Source organism: Calonectris borealis, chromosome 30 (assembly GCF_964195595.1).
Source record: "Calonectris borealis chromosome 30, bCalBor7.hap1.2, whole genome shotgun sequence".
Classification (NCBI taxonomy): Eukaryota; Metazoa; Chordata; class Aves; order Procellariiformes; family Procellariidae; genus Calonectris; species Calonectris borealis.
Window position 1 is genome coordinate 150,238 of NC_134341.1, and position 16,787 is coordinate 167,024.

Genomic DNA, 16,787 nt, shown 5'->3' on the forward strand with positions numbered 1-16,787 from the left:
GTATCTTTGTCACAATGAAGGAAGAGGCTATTATGTTTATTAAATTGTATCAAGGCAGCATTACAGCAATTGGCAGCTGGTGACCCCGGTTATTTATAAAACAGGCTTTGGAAATCGCAGCTCTGGGCTTGGGCTTTTCTTCAGAGAATTATGGAAAAAAAAATCAATATTGCGGGATGGGGCCAAGTTGGTGGTTAATTGTGGGGTTGGTTCCAGGAAACGCCTCCTGGTGCAACAGCAGCCGTGGAGGAGCTGACCTCCCCCGGCCTCCCCCCACCCCCAGCCAGTGCTCCTGTCCTGCAGCCCCTGCGCTCTGCGGTGGTGAGGCTGTGGGGGGGACAGCTCTCCCTTCTCAGGACCCAGCCCGGGCTGCGGTTCTGGGACCAGAAAAGGCCAAGGGAGAGTGGCTCCTTCCCTGCCCCGGGGTGCTGGCCCCCTGAGCCGGCGGGACAAGGAAGGGCGTCATCTCGTCCGCCTTTTGCAGCATTACCAGGGGGGTGTCAGAGTCTCAGGTCCACCCCCCCATCCTGCAGCGGTTGTGGGTCAGAGATAGGCTCTCCTGGTGCTCATCACACAGCGACCCATGATTAATGGGGGGAATTAGGATGATAATAGCCCTTTAAATGAAGGTGCCAGTTACAAATGATGTGTGCCCGTGCTGCATGATGGATGGTGCCAGGGCCAGCCCCTGGGTGCTGGTAGGCAGGCGTGCTCAGAGGCACATTACAGCCAGGGATAGGAGCAAGGACGGGATTGTGATGTCATAGAGGTCAGTGACATCATGGGGCGGGCATGACATCAGATACTAGCTCAAAGTGAGGGGATGTGGGACAATCCCAGCGCTGTGTGCGCATGATGGTCTGGCAGGGAGGAAGGGCCGTGGCTGCTCCACCATTATCTGTCTGTGCAAGTCATCACATGTCACGATAGTGCTGGCATGTGATGCCCTTCATGGAGCTGCTAGTGCTGCCCAGCCTCGGCAGCCCCTGCAGGGCCGCTCGTGCCCCCGGTGTGGCTGTGCTGCAGCCCGGGCGAGGGGTCCCCGGCAGCAGCCCTGCAGGGCCAGAGCGCTGTTCTCTCCCCAAGAGGGGCAGGGTCGCCCCAGGATCCAGCCCCTTCTCCCCGCAGCGCGGCTCTGTGGGGCTATGAAATATATCCCGTTAATTCACCATTTAATTATTGGCTGTTTGTTTATTGTTTGTTTGCTTTAGTTGGTATGAATTTTTTATGATGGTTTCCATTGCGCCCCGCCAAAAGCCAGTGAGATTTACAGCTTCGGCATGAGCAGATCCTTAACGAGGGAAAGGTCCCCGTTAGCAGCGAGGGATGACTCTGTGACACTGTCAGAGGAGGGTTCGGGGCGGCTCCACCCAGGGCTGGGGGGCCCTGCAACCAGTGGATGCCAGCTGTGGGGCCAGGGAGGCTGTGGGGAGCTGTGAACCGTGGGGCAGCGGCCCATGTAATGGGGGGGTTGTGTGGAGCCGGGAGGCTGTTGGGTGGCTGGAGGGGGCCCTGTGTGGGGACGGGGGGGGCTGAATGCCTAGGCTGGGAGCCAGAGGAAACGACATGCTCAGGTGCAGGCACGTTCAGCCCCAAGCTGCAGCATCTCCCATTAATGAAGCACTTCATCACCGCGGCATTGCGGGGGGGGGGGGGGGCACCCAATTCAGAATGATAAATTCCCCACGACGGCCCTGCGCTCGCTCGTAGCAGCCGTGATTCTCCTTCATCTTGAATAATATTTTTGGAGTGGTTGTAAAATAACCCGCCACAGCAGCTGCGCGTGGAGACACCAAGGCCCAACGGCTCTCTCCAGCCCCCCCACCCCATTTGTCTTTTCAGCTCCCCACCCTGCGGGGGCAGCTCCCCATAGCCCTTGTATGGGGCCAGGGACTGCACCGGCACACGTGGGAGTGTGCACCTAGACATGATGTTTGTGTGTATGCACGTGTGCAAGCATATGTCTGCTTATAAAGGCATATATATGTCCATGCACATCTGTTGGGACGCGTGCGTGTGTGTGCAGATGTCCATGCACATGTGTGTGTGTGCAGGTATGTGCAGCTGTGCAGGCAGGGGTGTGTCTCTGTGCACGCCTGTGTGTGAGTGCAGAGCTGCCTAGATGCGCACGTATATGTAGCGCTGCATTTGCAGGTGTGTGTCCACGCACGTGCATACTTCCGGAGGTCAGCTGCTGTAATTCTTTTCTCTCTAGGAAGTATTCGTGGGCTGTCTTATTCTTCCCGAAAAGTGCTGACCCATCAGATCTGCATGGTGCCAGGCAGGGGCAGCCGTGAAAGAGAAGAAGCTCCAGCAGTGTCTGCTTGCTGGTGTTTACTGTGCCTCCCTCAGGGGCAGGGAGTGGGGAGCGCGCGGGAGCCTCCCCCAGCACGCTGCACGGCTGAGCCCCTTGCTCCCCCGGGGCTGTGGGCAGCCTCCCCAGGAGGGCTCCTGGGCAGCAGGGCAGGCACTGTAATCACCATGGAAGAGGGAAACACAGCACAGAATTAAACTCTCTCTTAATTACAATCATTAATGAGCATGGAAGCAGCCAGGCTTTGTGGGCAGGGAATCCCGCTGCATCTCGAGAAGTCCTGGGCTCGTCTGCAGGGAGTGAGGAGCTTGCACTGGGCCACGGTGCAGAGATGCAGGTTGCTCCAAAGCAGACCTGGCTGTGACGGGACCAGGACCCCCCAGACGTCCTGGGCTCCTAATACTGCCCCTTAGGATCCCCGCTCAGTGCTTCGGTGCTGTGCTCCGAAGGCTATGGCACTGCGCGAGTCCCACCGCTTACACACGTGCATATGCGCGTCCCCCTCCCGCACACCTCTGCTGTCACCTTATGCACACCCCCCCTCCCCAGGCACCACACCACTGTCCCTCTGCCGCAGCAGCCATTGGCAGAGAAACGCAGCGAAGGACACGCGCGTGCCTCTGCTGAGGGCAGGATGCACTCTGTCTTGGGGAGTGGCACTTAATCAATCCCATTTCAAAACTCTAATTATATCAACAAAGGCCTCAACACGGCGCTGCTGGCTGCAATTCAGGCCTTGTTTATTTATTTCCACACACTCCAGAGAAGTTTCTCCCCTCTGTCCTTTTATACTTTGCTGAAGGAAATGAGGTTAGGATGGAGTGGCACCGACGGGGCTGCGCTGTGTGGCGCGGAGGGTGCTGAGGTGGGGAGGGAGGCTGGGCCGTCGGGCTGGGGGAGCAGCAGCGGGGCTCTGGGCTGTGTGGGAGAGCGGGGACTCCCTGGGGTGCTCCAAGCCAAAACCTCAAACTGGGGGGCTTACAAATCAGCAGTAAAAAGAATTGCCGGAGCTCTTGTGTGCATGTGTGCGTGCACGTATGTGTAGGAGTGTTCATGTGCAAGTGCCTGCTGCCCATGACAGCATGTACCTGTGCATGCGTGTGTGCATGCATGCATGCGTCTGCATGAGCAAAGACTGGTCTACTGGGGGGCACTGGCTTTTGGCCGCGAGCCCTCAGTGGAAGGGGCGTGCAACAGGGACTGGCCTGTGCCCATCAGGTGTGTGACACTGCCACCATCATACGCCACCTCGCCATGCTCTGCCCCCAGCTGCCCCCCAGACACAGGCTGCGCTGGCTTTTGCCGTGCCAGTTCCCCGGATAAGGGTTGGGGAGGCCCAGTCCCTGCTCAGTTCCAGCCTGCTGCTTTTGGCTGCCCACTCCGTCCATCTCCCCAGTCTTTTGTTAAGAGCCAGTGGATACAAATAGCTGGTTTCCATATGCACAGCAGCATCTGTTACTGCCAGGGAGATTTGCATTGCTAAATGTAAATTGGGTGTTATGTCATTTATCATAAACGGGAGGGTGGAGGGGAGCGCTGAGGGGAGGCAGCAAACACCGGCGAAGTTGTCACAACAAATCACACGACTCATCGTTTGCCCTGGCAGGAAGGTGCGGAGCAACCTGTGAAGGATTTGCCCATGGAGGGAAGGGGCTGTCCCCTTGTACAGAGAGGGAAACTGAGGCACGAATGCGGTCTGGGGTGCAGCAGCATGTGGGGACCTCAGGCGTTCAAACCAAAGCTCGTCGTTAACCGTCATTGGGGCTCACTGCAGGAGAGGCTGGAAGGGGCAGAGTGCAGCCAGGGCTCAGGACCTCATCCTCAGCCTCCCTCTCCCCTTCCAGCTTGCAGTGTCCTGGGCCGGGATCCCCATCCCGTCCCGCCCCGTCCCTCCCAGCCCTGCCACAGACACCTCCCTCCCGTCTCCTGCCCACCCTCCATCCTCGGACAGCACTCGGGAACCTGCCATCACAGCCGGACCTTCCCCACCCTCGCCATGAAGGGCCCCCTCCTCGGAAGCATGTTCTCCCGGCATGTCAAGCGGCACCCCGGAGTGAGTCACCCCACACCCTCTCTCTCCAGGGACCTCCTGTTCTTCCCCATCCTTCTGCATCCCTCTGCCCCTCTCCCAGGCACCCGCAAGCCCCCGTCCCTCCAGGCTTGTCCTTGCCCTTCTCTCGCCATGTGCTTCGGGGACCCTGCGCTTCCCCATACTCTTCTCCCTCCTTCCCATCCCGCCGTTCCCCCTGCCCTCCTCTGCCCTTCGTGCCCTTCACCAGCCCCCTCTTCCTCCCGCTGCCCAAACTCCTCAGCCCTCCGGTCCAGCTCCTCTGCGCTCCCCATGCTTCCCAGGCGGTCCCTGCTTGCCAGCTTCCCCATCACACCCTCCAGGTAAGCCAGGTGGTCCCGGTGCTCCACAGCCCTTCTGGACTGAGCAGAGGTGAGACCACCCGGTGCGGCCTGACCCGCTCCCTCTGCCCAGCCGAGGGGCCGGGGCTCCTTTGCTGAGCCGGGCTGGGCTTTGGGCAGGTCGACTCTTACACTCAGGCTCACGGACCCTGGCAGGCATGCCCGCCCGCAGCTGCTTGGGTGAAGGATGCTGCTCTGTGTCCTCCCCCTGCTACACCCTGCTCCGGGGGCATCTTTGGGGGGAGTGGGAATGGAAATCAAGCCCCCTCCCCACTCGCCCTGGCAGCCCCAGGTTTGAAGCGCCCACTCCCATCCTTTCAGCTCAGCTCTGTCCCTGTCCCCTGCTGTCAAAATTTCAAGCTGAGGGGTTTGTGTACAAAGATGCTTAAACCTTCATAAACTACAGACCCTCCAAGACGGTGGCAGCTGGGCGAGCGTCCCCACCCTGCCAGGATGGGTCTCGTCTGCTGCCGGGCTGGATCCCCTCCCGCAGGAGGGACCTGGCCCTTGCCAGAGGGTCCCCAGTGCCCTGTCCCCACTGCCCAGTGCCCTCCCTGGGGACCTGGCAGAGGCTGGTGGCCTGGGGAGGGTTAACAAGCTGCAAGCACGTAAGCTGCTGGCGTTTGTGTCTGGGAGGAGGGTAGAGCAGCCAGGCTGGAAAGGATGAGCTGTGGCTGAGCACCCGATGCCTGGCTCGCCCGCAGGCTGGGGCGGGGGGGCAGCCCAGGCCTGGGGCGGGAGGCACCGGGTCTGGGCTCTCCCAGGGAACGATGGGTGCCTGTGCGCTGCCAGCACCGGGGGCACGGGCAGCCGGGACGCCTGGGTGCTTTTCACGTCCTCGATGAGAGCGGTCGGATGGACAGCACGGGCCAGGGCTCCTGCGCTCTCTTTGCGGCACTGCTGCGTGTTTCTGTGTGCTGAACAGGGGGATTTGGGGCTTTTCTGTTCACGCCTGCCATGGTTTCCCCAGCTGTCAAACAGAGGACTGCGTGTGACTTGGGGGACACAGAGAGGCCCCCAAACAGTACGTGTAAGGGGGGGTGGTCCTGGGTGCCTGTACGTGAAGTGCCTGGCATGTGCCCAGCGCCGTTAAGCAGGATTATTGCCGGCAGAGGTTGCTGGGGCAATTTTTGACATGTCATCCATTACACGTGATCAGCTGCAGCTCGTGCCTGGCAGGTACATCAGCATTTTCACCTGGCAATAGACTCTCCCACCGCAGCACGCCCAGCTGCCCGCCCGCCTGGCAGTGATTAATGGCCCAGGCATGCCAGTAGAGCACCGTGGCAGGGAAGCACAGGAGCTTTGGCAGGACAAGAACCTGCCCGGCATGGCGGTCCGGGGGCTCCGCGGCTCAGCGGGCACCTTTGGGGCACCGGGCACTGCGTCCCACCGTCCACTCACCCCAGTGCGTGGTCCTGCCGCGGGAGGGGATGGCATGAGGTGCTTGTCCCACCCCGTCCAGGCACGGGGTCCCCCCTCACCCAGCACCTTCACGTGTTTGTTTTCTCCTTCCTGCTGTTTTTTGTAGCCGGAGCGGTAGGAACAGGGCCAGACCCCCACTCCGGCAGAGCTGGTGCCGGCTCGCTGCCGGGTGACTCGGAAGTGCTGGGTGGTGGCAGGGGCTGCAGCCGGCCTGTGGCGGGGATCGGCCGTGCCTGGCGGGGGGGCCCAGCCCCACTGCCAGCAGAGATGGGGGTCCCGGGGAGCAGGATGGGGCCTGCCTCGCTCCCAACAGGTCCCCACAATCGGAGTTAAAGGGCAAACGCTGCATGCACACAAGCAGCATTTTAACTCTCCGTACACTTAAGGTCAAGCTCTCAATACGTCTTGTTTATTTTTGTGCGTGTCTTGGGGGGGATCAGGCCGCGCTGCCTGCACCTGCATCTCCGGAGCCCCTTGCCTGCTGCAGGAGCGGTTCCCCCAGCTCCCCCTACCCTTAATTCTTCCCAGGCATTAATTACCCAGAAGGTGTCAGCAGCAGATGGTGAGACGAACCCATCGCCCCAAATCTCCTCCAACAGACACCGCAATTCCCTGCACTGTGGAGTTCGTCTTGATTAGACGGCGCGGTTGGGTAGCGGCTACTGCCAGATCCTCTTGGCACCCAGCCGCACACGGCGCAAAAGATCATTATCTGCTGATGCCTCTAACCTCCCGAATTGGCGCTGGCATCTGCCAGGCGCTCCATCAGCCAGCGCAAGCGCGGAGCGCTGCTTGGCTTGGGCATGGGCACCGCTGAGCAGGAGCTGGGCTGTGCTGGGGGGGTCCAGCCGGGGACCGAAGGCTGGGCAGGGAGCGCTTGGGGAGGGGGAGACATCTGACTGCCCGGGTGTCTTCCCCACGAGACCCTCTCCCCGTGCAGGTCATCGAGGTGCTTGGCAGAGAACAGAGGGGTTTGGACAGACCCTTTTCTTCATGTTTTAGAGTTGTTGTCCCCGGTCTCATCCAAATGGGGAAACTGAGTCACCGTGCAGTGGGTGGGCAGGCAGGGGTTTGGAGACACTTGCTAAGAGCTCAGGCTGCCGAGCAGAACTGCAAATATAACCCAGGCGCACAGGTGCTGGCAATGCGAACTGCACGGCGCGCACGGCCCTCTCGGCGCCGCCGGCCCCCATTCCCCGCTCCGCGCTAATGGGCACTGCGAGGCGCTGGCCGTGTTTGTCTTCCCAGGGGTATGGGTTGGCAGGAGGTTCATTACGCTCAGACCGTCTTCCCCGGCGCGGGGGCTGCGGCAATTTGGGGGAGGTCAAAGCAGCCTCGTCTCTGCTCCGATTGAGGCCGCGTCCCCCCGGGCACTGGGGGATTGGCTGCACGAGTGGAGGGGGGAGCCGAGACGAGAAGATGGAGCTCGTCACCCTGCAAAGGCGTGATGAAAGGCCCTGTGCGCACGGAGGGGGGCGAAGGGACCTCCTGCTCGCAGGGACACCCACTGCGGCGCTGGGGCAGCTCCCGGGGGGTCGCTGAGTGCCCCCCCATGCTGCGCTGTCACCATGTCCCTGAGACCTGCTCTGGACACAGCTGCTCGGCCACCAGCGTGATGCCTGGCCCCAGCGTGTCCCAGTCCGTCCCTGCTGTAGGCGCAGGGGAAGATGAACTGAACCCTCCGCATCTTGGGGGATGGTGTGCAGGGGCCCGGGGCGGGGCAGCTGTGGGGGGACGGAGAGCCTGCCCTCGGTGGGCAGCGGGCTCGGGGCCAAACACTGCCCAGGCTGCAGCCCTGCGCTGGGCAGGGACCACGTCCCTCGGGGAGGGATCGGGAGGAATCGTTGGCCGAGGCTCAGCCCCTGACCGGGGGCACCATGCGTGCCAGGACGGGGCCCCCGGGCCGTCACCCGCGGCCGCGCCAGCCAGTGCCGGCGCCGGGCAGCAGCAGGCGGAGGGGAAGTGATTTCTCATTCCAAATCCAATTCCTCTCCAACACGAGCCGATTTTTCTCTCCCTCTTTTAATTCAGTCACTCAAGCTGACAGCTACACTGTGTACCGCAGCCCAGCTACAGGATTGCTCTGCCATATTTCCCCTGTAAATCTCTCGGTGTGTCAGCTCTCCCTTTCACTCTCCAGTCGGCCTGATAAATATTCATTTTATTGGGGTATTTTTCATTTTTCTCTCTCTCTTTCTGCAGCTCATTCCCCTCATTGGCTTCATCAGTGTCGGCCTGGGCAGTGCTGTCCTGTACTTGCTGAGGCTGGCCCTGTACAGTCCGGATGTCAGGTACGGGTCGGGGTGTCCCTGGGCACCCCTCGGCACTCGCCCCGCGCCCCTGGAGTTGAGGGGGCTGATGCCCGGGTGCGGCGGGCAGGTGCTGGGATGCACAGGGCACCCGGACGCACCCTGACACCTTCATGGTGTGAGCGGGGAGAGAGCCAGAGCTGGGTGCAGAGGTGCCTGGAGTGGGCGAGGGAAGCCGGGGCAGCACCTGCCCTCTCCTTGCCCGAGGTGGGGGGGACAAGGGCCCCTTCAACCTGCTGCTCTAGGCACTGCACTGCTGAGAAACGGGGCGGGCAGGAGAGATCAGAGAGGTTACGAGGTCGGCAGAGGGAGTGGGACGGACGGGTGGATGATCAGGCAGATTAAAGCAGTATGTGACTGATGGAGAGCGGGGAAAGACAGTGTGGGGAGGGACGGATTGACAGAGGAGTGGGAAACCAGTGGGCTGGATGGTTGGAGAAGGAATGGGGAGAGAGAGGGAGGGATGGACAGACATAAAAACAGTGTGCAAGGATGAATGGAGAGGGAGAAGGGAGAGGGAGACAAGGTGTGAGGATGGATTGATGGGGAATAGCGGGTGGATGGATAGGCACAGGACAGACAGGCATGCCGTGGCACACGAGGCTGTTTTTTTCTCCCTTGTAGCTCAGTGGCCCACGGTCCCTGCAGTCCCACGCTGTCTAATGCCTATCTAATATTTGTTTGCTCCCGGTAAAACGCTCATTGATTTAATTTGACGCCAGCTGCCCAGGGTACTTAGCTCAGCAATTAGCAGATTCAGGCACCTTGTCTTTGATGGTGGAAGCACAGGGGTGTGCATGTGTGTGAGGGGGGATAAAACAACAGCAGCACCCCCACGGCACATTAATGCTATTGAACAGCTCCAGGGGTCTGCATTTGCAGCACAGCCCCCCCTGCATCCCCCAACACGCACGCGCGCACACACACGCGCACATGCATCTTCCCAGATGGAAAATTCTGCTCTTGGCTACACCAGTGGATTGCAGGGGGACGGGAGAGGGGGAGACGTAAGCTGCTCTCTCCAGGGACCCATCCCACGGCTTCGCTGGCCTTCCACAACCCCTCCTGGGACAGGACGGGATGCGTCCTCTTTGGGAAGGCTTCATCTGACCAACTCCAGCCACACCGTGCAGTTGGCTTGCACACTCACAAGTGCTGCACGCTCACGAGCGCTGCACACGGCCGCTGTGTCCCCGCTGGTTCACGGCAGGCATGCACAACAGGGCAGGCAGCAGCCTCCCCACTCGCCCCCCCCAAACAGGGAGTGAAGGCTGGGGGTTCTTGGGGGGTGGGGAGGCTTTGGGGAAAGGGGAGGGGGGCAGAGCAGCCAAGGCCAGAAGGCAGCCCCCCGCCCCCAGGTAGGGGTGCAGCAGGGCAGTGCCTGCAGAGGTGCCGGCTGGGGGAGCGGGGGGGCAGGCAGACGTGCACCCCTGCACGTACGGCCAGTGCAGCGGCTTGTGGGCCAGCCCTGCGCCGGGGCGGCTGCCAGGCTGCGGTTTGGGTGAGTCAGTCCACGGCTGTGGCACAAGCCTGGGCAGGGAGCCCACCTGGCCTGCACCCCAGCTCCTCACCCCGGGGGGCTGGAGGGACCCGGCTGGAGCCCCCCAGCCCGCCAACCACAGCAGAACTGGGGAGCATGGCTACAAGGACGGGATTATCTGGGATTATTTCTGCAGAGAGCCAGACTGGGGGCACTAGTGGGGGTAAAATGGGGGGAGGGCTGTAGAAGTGGGGGGGCCCATCTCCTTACAGGTGCTGATGGCCCCACCACCCCTTGCAGCTGGGATCGAAAAAATAATCCCGAACCCTGGAATAAGCTGAGCCCCACGGACCAATATAAAGTGAGCACTGGGTGAACTGGGGGCCTGGCACTCTGGGGCGGGAGAATGGCCACGTCTAGGGCAATACTTCGCGTTTTCCTCGCGAAAGGGAGGGGGAAGAGGCGGCATCAGCCCTGGGGCAGAGGTGCATGAGCCCTCCAGCTCCTTGTGCTCAAATTTGGAGAGGCAAGCGCTGTCCCTCCGCTCCGCAGCTAAGGCCAGGCTGCAGTAACGGCCGCGGGCGACATGACCCCCTCTCACGTCCCTTCCGTCTCCAGTTTCTGGCAGTTTCCACCGACTACAAGAGCCTCAAGAAGGACCGTCCCAGCTTCTGAGCTGCCCTGGGGATGCGCTGCCACGCTGGGGCAGTGGCAAGCATGCCCACCCCTCCAGCAGCACCGCCGCGGCCCCCATCAGCCCTCCCGGCTCTTGCCTGCCCCACGGCTCTGCGACGGGTCACCGCACACACAAGCCTGACTGCTCACTCAGCACCCCCAAACCGTGGGGCTGTGCCCCCTGCAATAAACTACATCACTCTGGGAGCGATGTGCCCGCCACCGCCAGTGCCCCTGTGCCCTCCTGCCCTGCCTGGCACGCTGCTCACCATCACGTCTCGCCTGCATTAAACCCGTAGGACAGTAATAAGTTATTGGGGGTGGGGAGGCAGCAAAATGGATTATGTACGCTGTTTCCCAGGCCCATAAACATAGCAGACATTCAACCCCCCCCCCGTGAAGGCTGGGGTGGGGGCTCACATCCCCCTGGAAGCTGTGGTTCGGGGCCCCTGGGCGCCACGTTTCCGCTCTCCCACGCTCCAGGTCCCCCGGGGCTGCCCAGGGACCACCCCGGTCCTGACCCAGCCCCTCCGGAGAGGAAAAGAGCCGGGTGGGGTGGAGGGGGTCACACACACACGTGCATGTGGATGCACGTGCCTGTCCTGCACACGTGGGCAGCCGCTGCTCCCCCCGGGCTACGTGCCATGGGGCAGGGGCCTGGCCTTTGCCAGAGGCAGGGGAGTCCTGCCTGCACTGTTTGGTTTGGCCAAGGCCGTTACTGAACTCACGGCCAGTAAATACGGAACAGATGAGCCAGGGGAGCGGGACGTGCCGGGGAGCAGGCAGCTGCCCGGCCTGCCAGGGGCTGGGCTACCTGCAGCCACGCAGTGCCGCAGGGAGCAAGGGGGCAAAGAGCCGCTCGCTGGCGGCTCTGCACCCTGCAGCAGCAGGACAGCAGGGAGGGCAGCCTGGGCCACCCCCCGCACTGTACCCCTCTCGCTGTGGGGCTCAGTGTAACCTCCCCACCTCCCCCCCACTCGGAGCCCACTGGGTGAAGCACCAGGGTGGTGGGGAAGGGGTGGGGACACTGAGGCACAACCGTGGGCAGTGGGGTCTGGGCCCCACATCCACCTACAGCGCCCTGGCACGGTGCTGAAGGGCCCCGGGGACACTGTCCCCCACGACGCCTTGTCACCGACCTCTCCCTCCCCAGCTCAGCACCCACACACCTCCGCGCAGGCAGGCTCTGCCCCTGCTTTTATTAGCAACCCCTCCCTGTAGAAAAGTGCAAGACTTGGTTGGACAGAGGGGATGAGGCTGGAGCAAGGACAGGCCCCTCCCCTCATCAGGGTCTGGGGGGGTGTCTCTGTACCCTAACACTGAGAGCGGGAGGGGGGTGGGCCGCCCCCCACCCTGGGGAGGGAGCGCCCGATCCCAAAGGTGCTGGTGGGGGACAAAGGGGAGTGGGGAATGCAGAGGGTGGTTGTAAGCCTCCCCTTGCCCCCAGGTAGTCCCAGCCCGGCAGGAGGGGCGAGAACCCCCGCTCAGTGGTCACTGAAGCCGGGCATGGGGAAGGCACGAGCAAAGGTCTCCACGCGCTGGCGCAGCTCAGCCAAGCGATGCTGCGTCTCTGCGTCCTGCAGCAAGAAGGTCTTGAAATCCTGGAGCTTGCCTGGGGGCAGAGGCGGAGCCGGTGAGAAGGGCGGGGGGACGTTACAGCAGCCCCTTCCCTGCCCAGGCGAGGGGGGGGGCTGGCACCGGCTCGGGGAGCAGTCCCCACACTCCAAATGGAGAGGTGCCAACTGGCACCTGGGAAGGGGGGGGGCAGGGGCCCCCGCTCACTCACTGGTTTTGCTCTTGACGTCCAGGGCCAGCGCGATGCCCTCGTCAATGAAAGCTACGACTTTCTGGAAATCCTCCTCGCGGAAGTGGCGGGAGGTCAGCGCGGGGGCACCTGGGGGACGGAGCCCGTCAGGGCCGGGAGCTGCTCGGGGGCACCATCCACAGAAGCCAATCCCACCAAGGGGCTCCCCAAGTCCTGGCCCGCATGGGGTCCCAGCCCCTCTCCGGCTCCAAATTCCCATGTGGAGTCCTCAGAGAGGGGTGAAACAGAAGGCGGATGCCCCGGGGTGAAAGCCTGGGGACCTCCCCCAGGGAAGGGGCTGGATGGAGGCAGGAAGACCCCCCCGAGCAGGGCCCGTCCCTCACCCAGGCGCAGCCCCCCTGGCGTGAGCGCGCTCTTGTCCCCTGGGCACGTGTTCTTGTTGGCAGTGATGGAGACGAGCTCCAGCACCCGCTCAGCCCGCGCGCCGTCGATGCCCTTGGGCCGCAGGTCCACCAGGACCAGGTGGTTGTCGGTGCCACCTGGGGAGCAAGGGAAAGGGGTGAGGAGTGACGGCCAGCCCCGAGCACCCTCAGCCACCCCCTCTCCTCACCGCCAAATCCCAGTTCCTTCCCTGCTCTGCAGCGCTGGCCCCGTGCCACCTCCCAAGCCCTGTTCTGACTTGCAGCCCCTCCTCTGCCCCCCAACCTGCCTGCGCTCTCCACTGCTGCGTAGGGGCAGTGGGACCGAACAGTGTCACTTGCAACCTACTGCAGCCTTGTCCCTCCTTGTCCCCAAAAGTGCGGAGAAGGAAGCATTACCTGACACCAGGGTGTACCCACGCTGGAGCAGGGCCTGCGCCATGGCTTTGGCGTTCTTCAGCACCTGCTGGCAGTACTGGCGGAAAGCTGGCGAGCTGGCCTGGCGGGGGGGAGACCACGTCAGTGCGGGGCCCAGGTTGCCCCCAGCCCTGAGCCCACCGCCCCGGCACGGACCTGTTTGAGGGCCACGGCCACGGCAGCGATGGCGTGGTTGTGGGGCCCCCCTTGCAGGGAGGGGAAGACAGCAAAATTGACCCTGTCCTCCAGGTCGTAGAGCATCTCCTTGCCCGTCTTCTTATCCACCGAGCGCACACCCTTGCGGTAGAAGATCAGTCCTGACCTGGCAGCAAGAGAGAGCTGACACCGCTCCTCCCACCTGTCCACCATCGCCCCATGGCAGGGGCTCGGCCCCCCGACCACGGGGCAGTGCCGACACCGCTACCACCTTCCTGTGGGTCCCTCTTGCTCAGCTCTGGCCCCAGCCAGAGCACGAAACGCAACCTCTGTTCATGCTCCCCTGCCACGGGCGGGTTTCATCCTCCCCAGGGAGGGGGCGGCAGGATGCAGCCTCACCTGGCGCCACGCAGGGTCTTGTGCGTGGTGCTGGTGACCAGGTCCGCGTGCTCGAAGGGCGAAGGGATGGCCTTGGCTGCCACGAGCCCGCTGATGTGCGCCATGTCCGCCAGCAGGTACGCCTTCACCTCCTCGCACACCTGGGGGATGCAGGGCACGGGAGTCACGGCCTGTCCCTGTCCCTATGGCCACCAGTGGGTTGCGACTGCCCTCGAGCCGCCGCAGGCACGAGAGCTCCCGTCACCCGGGATGGAGCCTACTGCCCCGTACCTTCTTCATGCGAGCGTAGTCGATGAGGCGGGCGTACGCACTGGTGCCGGCGATGATGAGACGAGGGCGGAAGAGCCGCGCCGTCACCTCCAGCTGGTCATAGTCAATCAGCCCTGTGGCTGGCTGCAAGGGACGGACAGACAGACAGCTTGCTGAGGCACATGCACCTCCCTGGCCCCAGCTCTGAGCACAGCACGTTTGGCTGAACCCCAGGCAGCTCCCAAGCACCCAACGGCACTGGGACGCGATTGGGACATGGGGAGGGTAGGGCAGGGGATGGCAGAGCAGCTCCGGGACCCCAGGGGCACCGCTGGGATCAACAGCTCAGCCAGCACATCCCCCCTTCCCCCAGGAACCTGCCGCCCTCGGCTCACATCAAGTTTGTAGGGCATTGACTCGAAGAAGATGGATGTTGCTGAGATTCTCTTGATGTCCGACATGTACCCGTGTGTGAGGCTGCAGGGGAAGGCACAGGCACAGGATCAGGCTGGGCTCCCCAGGAGGCAGCAGGCTCCAGGCTGCCCCAGCCCGCTACCTACTGGCCCCCATCGGGCAGGTCCAGCCCCATCAGGCGGTCGTGGGGCTGCAGCAGGGCTGTGTAGGCTGCGAAGTTGGCTGGAGACCCTGAGTACGGCTGAACATTGACACCCCAGCGGGCAGGATCCAGGTCGAACGCCTCCAGAGCCCGCTGCTCGCACAGCAACTCGATCTGGTCCACCACCTCGGCTCCCCCGTAGTACCTGGAGGAGAAGGGAGGTGGTTATGGGGGGCCTTCCCCCCACCAGCCCCACAGCCTCCCACCCTGCCCCACAGGACACCTCGGTGGAGAAGACAGCCTCTCCTCGGAAGCAACCGCTCTTGCCCCAGGGCTCCCCTTAACCTTTCCTGCTGGCTGCAGGAGGACTCCTGATGCCACCGATGCCCTCCCACCCCCCAGAAGTTGCTCCCTCTCTTTACCTCTTGCCAGGGTACCCCTCTGAGTACTTGTTGTTGAGGCAGGAGCCCAGGGCTTCCAGTGCTGCCCGGCTGCAGAAATTCTGGGGGAAAAGGGGGGTCAGAGATGGGGTAGCAGAGCTCCCACCTAAGCAGGGGTGCCCCAGGACCGCCACCACCCCCTGCCCCAAGCACCCCGTACCCCACCTCAGAGGCGATGAGCTCCAGCCCCCGGCACTGCCGATCCTTCTCCTTCTGGACCAGGGTCCATATCTCGGGGTCGCTCTCGGCCAGACTCTCCTGCCCCGTCCAGCTGGGCATATGCCTGGTGGCAGCTGCCGCAGCGGTGCCGTGCTGCGCCCGCTGGCTGCCAGTGGCCACCTGGCCACCACATCGCTGCAGGGCCTGCGCAGGAGAGGGGGGCAGACAGGCTGCGACACCGCACAGGCGGGTGCCAGGCCCCCTTACCCCAAAAGCGCCCCTGGAACAGCAGGTGACAGCACCAGGAGCAAGACCCCGGTGTTCTGTCTCCAGCCATCGGTGCCACCCCCAGGGTGGGCACATGGGGACCCCCAAGGTCCCCACAAGGCACATGGGGACCTCCCACAAGGTCTCTCAGCCCACCACTGAGAGCCGGTGCCAAAGCAGCAAGAACGGCAGCCAAACCCACCGCAGGTGCAGAGCACGTGCGCAGCAGAGCATGCAACGGTGCTGGGGGGGGGGCTGCTGCGGGGGGACCCCCATTGCTCCCCTCAGCCCAGGGTCCCCGGGGGGCATGGAAGGGGAACTGTGCCCCCCGCCCTGCTGGCGGTGCCCGGTCCCGGGTGATGTAACCGCCACCGCCCCATTGCATCACCCGCGGGGCCGCGGTCGTCGGGCAGGGGCCAAGGCCGGCAGCGGTGGCTGCCCCGGCCCCGGGACTTTGGGACGGACGCAAAGTCCGCGGGGGAGGGGGCGGGGGGGCCGCTGCCCGGCCGGTGGGGCCGGGACCGAGCTCCGCTGCCCCGAAACCCGCCGGGCAGGAGCTACGCCCCCCAGCTGCAAAGGGGCGCTGGGGCGGGCGGGGGGCCGGGAGAAACGGGAACGCAGGGAGCGACCCTCCGGGTACCGGGACCCCCCGCGGGTACCCGGACCCGCCCCGGGCACCGGGACCCCCTGAGAGCATCAGGACAACCCAGGGACCGGGACACCCTGCGAGCACCGGGACCCCTACGGGCACCGGGACCCCTACGGCACCGGGACCCCGCGGTACCGGGACCCCGCGGGTACTGGGGCCCCCTGCGGGCACCGGCACTCCCCGGGCACCGGCACCGCGCGCGCACAGGGACCCCCCGGGCGCCGGGACCCCCCTCCCAGCTCCGAGACTCACCCTGCCCAGGCGGAGCGGCCACATCGCGATCCGCACTCCCCGCGGGTCCCGGCCGGGTCCCGCTCCCGGCCCCGCTCCCTGCCCGGCCCCGCCCCCCCCGGCCCCACCGACGCCGCGCGAACGCTGCCGGGGCGAGGCGGGGCCAAGGGGCTGCCGGCACCGCGGGGCCCGACGGGAAACCGGAGGTCCGCGCCCCGCCCCCCCCCCCCGCTGGGGCACCCCGGTCCCGGCGCCGTCAGCACCCCCACCCCGACCCCCTCACCCCCATCCCTGGCCCCGCATTCCCACCCCGCCCCTCCCACCCCCATCCATGCCCCCCCTCGCCCCCCCACCCCCGGTCCCCCCTTGCTCCCCAGCCCTCCCTCCGTCCCGGGGGCAGCGGGAGGACGGTGGGCTCCGACGGGGGGGGGTATGGGATCAGCACACTCCACCGCTTTTCCATTTTTT

At 64.0% G+C, this 16,787-nt stretch overlaps 2 protein-coding genes across 3 annotated transcripts; one reads left to right on the top strand and one right to left on the bottom strand.

Moving 5' to 3' along the window:
- The first annotated feature begins 4,272 nt into the window (after nucleotides 1-4,272).
- On the top strand, nucleotides 4,273-10,824 carry COXFA4L2 (cytochrome c oxidase hypoxia associated subunit FA4L2). The gene is made up of 4 exons (XM_075133589.1): nucleotides 4,273-4,367; nucleotides 8,351-8,439; nucleotides 10,238-10,298; nucleotides 10,556-10,824. Exons 1-4 carry the CDS (start codon nucleotides 4,311-4,313, stop codon nucleotides 10,610-10,612), a joined length of 264 nt encoding a protein of 87 aa, XP_074989690.1. The 5' UTR covers nucleotides 4,273-4,310; the 3' UTR covers nucleotides 10,613-10,824.
- Nucleotides 10,825-11,792: 968 nt separating this feature from the next.
- SHMT2 (serine hydroxymethyltransferase 2) lies at nucleotides 11,793-16,447 on the bottom strand. Of its 2 annotated transcripts, XM_075134048.1 has the most exons (12): nucleotides 16,341-16,447; nucleotides 15,179-15,376; nucleotides 14,996-15,075; nucleotides 14,578-14,778; nucleotides 14,413-14,494; nucleotides 14,039-14,161; nucleotides 13,769-13,908; nucleotides 13,370-13,535; nucleotides 13,196-13,295; nucleotides 12,761-12,916; nucleotides 12,399-12,506; nucleotides 11,793-12,224 (listed from the first exon to the last, which is right to left on the bottom strand). In XM_075134048.1, the coding sequence occupies exons 1-12, from the start codon at nucleotides 16,362-16,364 to the stop codon at nucleotides 12,097-12,099; spliced, it is 1,506 nt and encodes a 501-aa protein (XP_074990149.1). In that variant the 5' UTR covers nucleotides 16,365-16,447; the 3' UTR covers nucleotides 11,793-12,096. The 2 variants fall into 2 exon arrangements, with proteins under 2 accessions (XP_074990149.1, XP_074990150.1); XM_075134049.1 differs by lacking the exon at nucleotides 12,399-12,506.
- Between the last annotated feature and the right edge of the window lie 340 nt (nucleotides 16,448-16,787).